The following is a 9,139-nucleotide window of genomic DNA, read 5'->3' as shown; positions in this document are numbered from 1 at the left end:
GTCTATCAGATGTTTGTACACAGCAGATGCTTTCCAGATGAAGAGATCTTTAACAGACATCTTGCAGACATACATGTGCTTTCTGAGAGAAAGCTGGTCTCTATAGGCTGTTAATTTGGGGGCGGGGGGAGAAGCATCTTTCTTCATTGTTGGTTATTAATTTCTTTTCTTTTTTTTCCCCCTGTCAGCCACTTCAGGATAGTTGCACGGTGCTTCACTATGGATCACTAGCTGAAAAACCAGCATATGCTGGTTAGGTATGTTTTGAAGCATGGCTGCTGGTTTAAGATGGTCCTTAGCTGGTTTGAGCTGGTTTAAGCTGGTCATGTGCTGGTCCTAAGCTATTAGCTCCTTATTGATTACATAGCTTAAACCAGCTCATGACCAGCTAAGGACCAGCTCAAACCAGCAGTCATGCTTCAAAACATACCTAACCAGCATATGCTGGTTTTTTCAACAGGGGCGTCCAGTAGGTTAGTGGACGTCCTTGTTTACGTTCGGCGTGCCGTTACAGCAGTGCTGGAATCCGCTCGGCTATCAAATGTTAGCAGCACAGTTGAGCAAACATCTCCACTTACAGGCCCTGAGTAACTGACACAGCCGTCCCTACTGGCACGCTCACTTTAGCTGAGAAACGGACCATCTGGCAGTCTGGATTAGCGATCGGTTCCAGCTACTGCTCCGCTTTAGTTTAGCGCTTTGACACTTTAGCCAGAGTCTCGCTACTGCTACCTTTATGAACACTGACTTTACACTGAGTGAAATACTACTACACTGCCTACTACACAATGTGTACTGCATATGGCTTAATATTAAACAAAAGTATGAGACAGTATGCACAGTATGGAATGCTAAACTGTTGTATGCCCCTATATGCAGGGGTGTGTCTAAGATTTTATACTTGGGGTGGCAAAGGGGGGGGGTCAAGAGCACCAGGTACACAACTGTAGATTTGCTGAGGGTTGTGCAAGATCAGTGTTGTCGCCTTTGTGAACTCTATTCCCTAACACCACAGAAAACTTTCTGCAAATCAATCAGGGGTGAAAAAGTGACAAAGGTGCGACACCCACTTTAACTCATGATGGCCATATATTGCTCACATTTGAGTTAAGCAGTTTTGGAGGGATTTATGGTATTTTTTATTTATTTGCCTCAAAAATATGCATTTTTTTGTACATATTTACACAAAATTGGAACAGTAAATGTAAAACTTCACTTTAAAAAATGTTTTTTTAAATTAATGTATATAATTCATGGGAAATGTGCCATTAAGTGGAAGATTTCTGCCGCCTGGTTGAAAACGAACACTTATAATATGAAAATGACATGATATTACCACTATGACCAGTAGAGGGCTGCAGAGGATCACTCATTGGTTCATTTGCCGTTTCCAATTCAGTTATGTTCACTTTTTGCTTTTGGATTTACATTTAGACATTAGAAAATCACTAATATAGCATTTTAAAAAATGACTTTTTGTCAAATGTCAGCACTGTTTTGTACTGAAGTATGAATAGTTTTCAAAAACTCATTGCATGGATGAATCACACAAATGACCTTTTCTGAATTCAAAACGGCGATTTTCGGCTAAATGTGACTAGTTGAGCTGTCCTCAGTTTAATGCTTTTTTGTTTGTTTGTCTTGTTCTGTTCTGCACCACAGAATGTTTCCCTCCTCTATTCATTTTGTTTAGGATATGACTGTAACAATGTCGAAGGGTGAACTCATTTAAAATGCTAAACAAACGTTAAACAAACAAACAAAAAACGTCTTCCTCTGTTTATTTTTAAGCAGTAAACTTTTGATTATTTTATTAAAGAAGATTTTCACTGAATGATTTCACTAAAAGTTTATTTTTAAATTTTTTTGTTAGGGATTCAGCATTCCGGATAGGGGTGGGAAGATCATTCCACCAGCCAGGAACAGTGAATGAAAATGTTCTGGAAAGTGATTTTGTGCCTCTCTGTGATGGCACCACGAGCCGTCGCTCACTTGTAGATCTCATGCTTCTGGAGGGGATGTAGATTCATAAGAGTGAGTGGAAGCAGGAGGGTGCTGAGCCTGTGGCTCTTCTATATGCAAGCATCAATGTCTTGAACTTGATGCGAGCCGCAACCGGTAGCCAGTGCATGGAGATAAAGAGAGGTGTGACTTTGGCCCTTTTGGGCTCAATGAAGACCAGTCGTGCTACTGCATTCTGAATCATTTTTTGATGTTTGATTGTGCTTGATGGAAGTCCAGCCAGAAGAGCATTGCAGTAGTCCAGCCTAGAAATGACAAGGGCCTTGACAAGAAGTTGTGCAGCATGCTCCTGATCTTTCTGATGTTGTGCAATACAAACCTGCATGATCGATCAGTTTTTGCAATGTAGTCTTTGAAAGTCAGCTGGTCATCAAAGATTACACCAAGATATCTGACCGAACTTGATGGGGTAATTGTTGATGAGCTTAGCTGGATGGTGAAATCATGCTGTAGAGTCGGAGTGGCAGGGAAGACGAGAAGTTCAGTCTTTGCCAGGTTGAGCTGTAGGTGATGTTCTTTCATCCATGCAGAGATGTCCGCCAGGCAGCCTGAGATCCGTGCAGCTACCGGTTGAAATGAAAGATAAGAGTTGTGTGTCTTCAGCATAGCAAAGGTAGAAGAAATCATGTGCCTGTATGATGGGTCCCAGTGATGTTGTGTATACGGAGAAGAGGAGGGGTCCAAGAACTGATCCCTGTGGAACCCCAGTGATCAGTTGATGTGCTTTGGATACCTCCCCTCCCCAGGCCACCCTTAAAGACCTACCTGTGAGATAGGATTCCAGTGATGAGAGGGTGGACAGGAGGATCTGATGATTCACAGTATCAAAAGCGGCAGATAGATCCAGCAGAATGAGAACTGATGATTTGGAATCAGCTTTCGCAATCCGTAAGGCTTCAGTGACCGACAATAATGCAGTCTTCGTTGAATGGCCACTTCTGAAACCTGACTGGTTATTCTGTGAAAGAAATAATGATATCTGGTTGAAAACAACTCGTTCAAGTGTTTTCGCTATGAATTGAAGGAAAGAGACTCCTGGTCCAGGTCTGTAGCTATCTACAAGTGAAGTGTTTAATGTAGGCTTTTTGAACAGTGGGGTTACCCAAGCCTGCTTGAATGCGGTGGGGAAAATGCCTGGGAGAAGAAATGTGTTGATGATATGATGTTACTTCTGCCTCAGTAAGGGGACAGGAGGAGGAGAGGGGAGTTTTAGCAGTGGATGTGGTTTAGTAGTGGAGGTGGTGGAGAGGGACAGAGAAGAGAATTTAATGTTTTGAAGAGATTACGTGTGTCTGAAGCGCTGTCGTGGAAATACAAAGGATTTAGCAGTATGGACTTCAGCAGAGAAAGATGAAAGCAGAGACTGATACAAACTCAGGTCTGACGGATCTTTTGATTTGTGTCATTTTCTCTCTGCTGCTCTTAATTTGGACTGATGTTCACAAAGAACATCAGACAGCCAGGGGTTAGAAAAGGTAGCACGTGCTGGCCTGGAGGAGAGAGGACATATATCGTCTAGACAAGAAGTTAAAGTGGAGCATAATGTGTCAGTTGCTGCATTCACATCCAGAGATGAGAAATGGGTGGGTGAGGGAAGAGAGGAAGACACTACAGAGGAAAGATGGGAGGGTGTAAAGGAGCGTAGGTCCACAGAAAAAGAGAGAGGTGCACCTCTCTTTTTTTCTGTGGGTCTCTGGAATTGTCAGACTTTTCCAGCAATTACTTCAATTTAAATAAATAAATTAATTAATTAATAAAACAGTTTATGAGACGGCATGCAGTATGAAATGGGAGTAATTTGACTCTGAATAATAATAATAATAATAATAATAATAAAATAGTTTGTGAGACAGCATGCATTATGAAACTTAAGGCGCCAAAATGTAACTTAGGTTTTAGTTCCTCCAATCTTCAGTGAAAAAGACTTTCACAAAAGACTTTTCCACAAAAAAAAGAAAGAAAAAAGAAACAAAAAAACCCCACAAAAGTAGAAAAATTTTATTAGAAAAGTGTTAAAATAAAAATAAAAGATGTTATAAAATAAAATGCTACCCTACATTTATTTTTGTGGAATATTGTTTCACAGAAATAGGTTACATTATGGAATAAAAGTGCATATTCATGTTGACTTTGTACAATTTTGAATACATTTTGAATAATTTCAATGTTTAAAATGTTTAAATTAAATATTTTAATATTTTACATTTTTATTTAAATGTTTTCAAGTATTTACATATTTTTTTACTTTTACAAAATTATAAAACTATATGTTGCACTAAGTTCTTTGAGCCATTTTGCTGATATTCTATAATAATAATAATAATAATAATAATTTAAATAATTTAAAAATGTAAAAATTTTTAAATAAGTATTTTTAATACTTTGAAATATGTACATATTTACAAATATATTAAAAATAATATGTTTAATGAAAAAAAACATATTTTGAGTCATTTTGCTAACTGACACCAAATTTCTCCAAAACCTCTCCCTTTGAAGTAGCACGTCACATGCCTATACATTCACATAGTGCTGTGTTTGAGAAGCAGCTGGTACAGGCTGTGTTTACATGCGGATCGAGAGGCAAGCGTCCGTCCGTCCGTCCGTCCGTCTGTCCGTCCGTCCATCCACACACAGACTGGGGTTTGTGTACAGAGGATTCTCCAGCTCTCTGCTGCCAGTCTGTGTTTACTCACAGCACAGCTGGTGCCGTTTCATTATGATTGTGTGTGTGTGTCATATCTGTTGTTCTGAATCTGCTCACACACACACACACAGACGGATGCTGGACACTGCATATGTCCTGATGTCCAAAGACCGGCGGTGCGACTAAAGGCCAGTTTAAAGGACATCTGTTGCTCTTGGCCGACATTACTGGCACACTGATGCAGAATACACACGGGACATTTGGACAGGAGACGGAGCCAGAGCACAAACACACACCTGTAGAAACACACACACACACACACACACAGTCTGGAAAGGAGAATATATGGCTGAATTATGTTGCTTCTCACTTTTTAGCATTTGCATATAATTGCATTAAAGTTTCTTTTTTCATATTTTGGCAGAGATAATGGACTCAGTGTTATTTTAGTATTATAGTGATACTATTATAGTTTTTATAAATATTTAAATTAGTTTTTATATTTTCTGTTTTCATTTTAGTTAAAGTTTTAGTAATTAGTTGTGTGTTTGTCATTTTTATGGTTTATTATTATTTTTAAAATATGTCTGTATACTTTTTATTTTTTTATTATTTCAGCTTTAGTTATTTTAGTATATGAAAATTTAATATCTCATTAAATAAAAATCAGAAGTGTTGCTAAAATAAAATAGCTAAAATAAAATATTAATAATTAAAATAAGTTCAAGTTTTTGTATGTATTTTATTTTATTTTGGTTAACTTTTTTATTGAACTATAATAACCCTGAATGGATTTCTCAGTTACTTCTCTTTTAAGTGAGAAACTTTGTCTCCCATTGTTTAATAAAAAATAAGACACAAATGAGACAATAGATTTTTACCTACAGTAAGAAGAGCTATTATCTGATTTATTTTGCATCTTACTTTTTAGTAGCTGCATAAAATTGCAGAAAAACTTTTTTTCATACTTTGAGAGACATAATGGAGTCAGTGTTATTTTAGTATCATTGAGGTACAATTATAGTTTTTATCAATATTGTAAATCATTTTATATTTTTTATTTCTGTTTTCATTTAAATTAAATTGAATTTATTTTATTGTACTTCAGTTATTATAATATTTATTTTATTTCAAGTATAATTTTTTTTTATTGTTTTAGAGATCTATAATAACCCTGAATAGAATTTTTTATGTTGCATCCTTTTAGCATTTGCATAAACTTGCATAGTTTCTTTTTTTAATAGTTTTATATTTTTTTAGTAGTTGCATAAAATTGCATAATTTAATTATAATAACATAATGGAGTTCTTTCTTTTTTTTATAAAAAAAATATATACACAAATTAGACATGTTGAGCACAGAGCCATTATCTGATAATCTGGACAATTAGACCATTTACGCTTGGAAGAATTTGATGAGAACTCTGACTTTTGTTTGTAGACGTTGCAATCTAAAAGTCTAAATTTCTCTATTTGTGCTCCATTCAATTTCTTTGCTGATATAACTGAGATCTACGAATATACAAATCCGTATAACATGCTAATATTTATTTAGGTAAAGATACACAGTTGCATTAGAGTGTTTTGATGTGTTGTTGTTGCTAGGATACGCCATCCTGCAGGCCATCATGGAGAAGGCGGGTCAGAACGGCTGGCAGGTCAGTGCCATCTGTGTGGAGAACTTCAGTGACGCCAGTCACAGAAGACTGCTGGAAGACCTGGACCGGCGACAGGAGAAGAAGTTCGTCATCGACCTCGAGGCAGAACGACTCCAGAACATTCTGGAACAGGTGAGGAAGACCTCTGCAACAAATTCTGATACCACATTTACTCTCTTATAACACAATCCTGGTCGAACGCAGTTGATAAAATAAAATGCTCCACTACATTGTTTTTATTGTGGAATATTATTTTTCACAGAAATATATTACATAATGGAATAAATTGGGTTGGCAGTCCCATTTCATGTTGACTTTTATTACACAATATTACATTTTTTTTAATTTTTTTTACAATTTTTAATTTTTATTTATATGTTTTAAATATTTAGATATTTAAAACAGAACGTAAACATTACTGTATATATAGTGCTGGAAGCTCTTTACGCCATTTTGCTAACTGACTTTGAAAATATTTTACAATATTTAAAAAAAAATGTATTAAAAATGTAACATTTATTATAAAACTATATATAGCTCTGTGAGTCCTTTGAGACATTTTGATAACTGACTTTGAACATATTCTACAATATAAAAAAAAAAAAAAGTTTAAAAATTAAATATTAAGAGAAAATATTAAATACTTTTACGAATATTTAGATATTTAAAAATATATATTTTTAAGAATTATAAAAATATATATAGTACTGTAAGTGTTTTGAATAGTTTTGCTAACTGACTGAAATTACTCTACAATATTTCAAATGAATTTCAAATTCTACAATGTTTCAAAATATTTTTTATAAATAATTATATTTAAATGTTTTAAATATTTTGATAAAAATTTAGCCTTTTTGACTGACTTTGAAAATATTATACAATATTATACAAAATATTATACAAAAATGTTTAAAAATTGTATATTTATTTTAAAAATGTAATACATTTTTTAATATTTAGATAATTATATTATAAAATATATTTTTGAAAATCTATAAAACAGTATACTCCACAATATTTGTAAGCTCATTCATAGAAAACATTAATTACATTTTTTAAATATTTAGATTATATTTTTTAAATAGTACTATAAGTGCTTTGAGCAGTTTTTCCAGCTGACTTTGAAATTATTCTACTATATTTTAAATATATATTTATAAATATTTTAAATATTTAGATATTAAAAAAATATATTTTAAAAATATTATAAAACATATACATACACACAAATACACACACACACACACACACACACACACACACACACACACACATGATGATGTTTTGCTAACTCACACCAAACTTCTCCAAAACCTTTCAAAGCTGACACAATGCACAATGATCCTGAACCTGCACATTGATTGACAAGCAGAGAGTATTTCTGATTGGCTAAAAAAGCACAGTTCTGCCTCCCTAACTCAGTGTTTGTCACACTGTCAGTCTCACAAACCCATTCCAGTAATATCTGTCAGGTAGCAGCCACATTTAATGCGTGGCATTCTAAAATACGAAATCGCTTACAGCACCTTTAAAGGAAAAGCATAAAAACACAAATCACAGCGAGCCGGAGAGATCGCAGAGCAAGACGAGCGATCAGTGTTTTCCTTCTGGCCTGCGATTTGTTATTTTCTCAGTGACTCGCTCTGATCCCTCCTCCCGCCTGCGGAGCTTCTCGCCGTTCCTCACAGAATATGAGCACGCTCTGTCTGTCATGTGCATTGAAACTCAGAATAACACGATGTGCAGAGAGACAGAGACGAGAACAGGTGCTCACGAAACTGCTGCCAAACAGCCTGAAACAGACACGTCACAGTGATGTGATCTCACACACAAACAGCCAAAACAACCACCATATTTACAACACAGCAGCATTTGTGACCCTGGAGCACAAAAGCAGTCTTAAGTCGCTGGGGTATATTTGTAGCAATAGCCAAAAATACATTGTATGGGTCAAAATGTCCTATCCTAACAAACCATACATCAATGGGAAGATTATTTATTCAGCTTTCAGATCATGCATAAATCTCAATTTCGAAAAATTGACCCTTAGTGCTCCAGGGTCACATTTGTCCTAGCTTAACGCAGGTCAAATACCATCATGACACAGCAGTTTGACAAGAACCTTATTGAGAAAGCTAATTAATCATTCAGTTTAGTGCCATTTGAACACTGATGCCAACAATAATGTAAACAATAATGCAAGAGTACCGAAAAAATGTAATGTTTTTTTTTTAAGAAATTGATACTTTTATTCAGCAAGGATGCATTCAATTGATGAAAAGCGACAGTAAAGACATTAATAATGTTGTGAAAGTTTTCTATTTCAAGTAAATGCTGTTCTTTTTACCTTTTTTTTTTTTTTTTGGCAAGTTTTACAAGCACAAGTAACATTTTCTTAGAACATGTAAACTCTAGTTATAAAATAATCATATATATTATTAAATTACAGTAATTATTTTTTTAAATAAAATAATTAAAGTAATAAGTATTTTATATTAAAATGTATATATTAATATAAGTGTATAAATTTCTTTCTTAAATATATAATTTATTTTAATATAACAACTCATTTAATACAATCTTAATGCATTTTTATTCACTTAAAAATGTTAATCATTTAACATAATTTAATATAATTGTAATGCTTTTTTTATTCATATAAAAACATCTCTGCCATCACTGGCATTTTAAAATGTATTGTAATAAAAACAGATATTCTAAATTGTAATAATATTCCACAATATTTTATTTATATGTTTTAAATATTTAGATATTTAAAAATATATTTTTAAAACGTATAACATTACTGTATA

The 9,139-nt window shown here is 34.3% G+C and overlaps 1 protein-coding gene across 6 annotated transcripts in view; it reads left to right on the top strand.

The window, feature by feature from the left end:
• The window catches only part of gria4a (glutamate receptor, ionotropic, AMPA 4a), a 99,156-nt gene that overhangs the window by 26,721 nt on the left and 63,296 nt on the right, over positions 1-9,139 (top strand). For all 6 annotated transcript variants that reach the window (XM_016487601.1, XM_016487599.1, XM_016487600.1 and 3 more), the window contains exon 4: positions 6,274-6,458. In XM_016487601.1, coding sequence (XP_016343087.1) covers positions 6,274-6,458 — 185 coding nt within the window. The remainder of the gene's footprint in view (positions 1-6,273; positions 6,459-9,139) is intronic.

Source organism: Sinocyclocheilus anshuiensis, unplaced genomic scaffold (assembly GCF_001515605.1).
Source record: "Sinocyclocheilus anshuiensis isolate Anshui unplaced genomic scaffold, SAMN03320099.WGS_v1.1 scaffold906, whole genome shotgun sequence".
Classification (NCBI taxonomy): domain Eukaryota; kingdom Metazoa; phylum Chordata; class Actinopteri; order Cypriniformes; family Cyprinidae; genus Sinocyclocheilus; species Sinocyclocheilus anshuiensis.
This window is presented reverse-complemented; position numbering and strand designations above follow the sequence as displayed.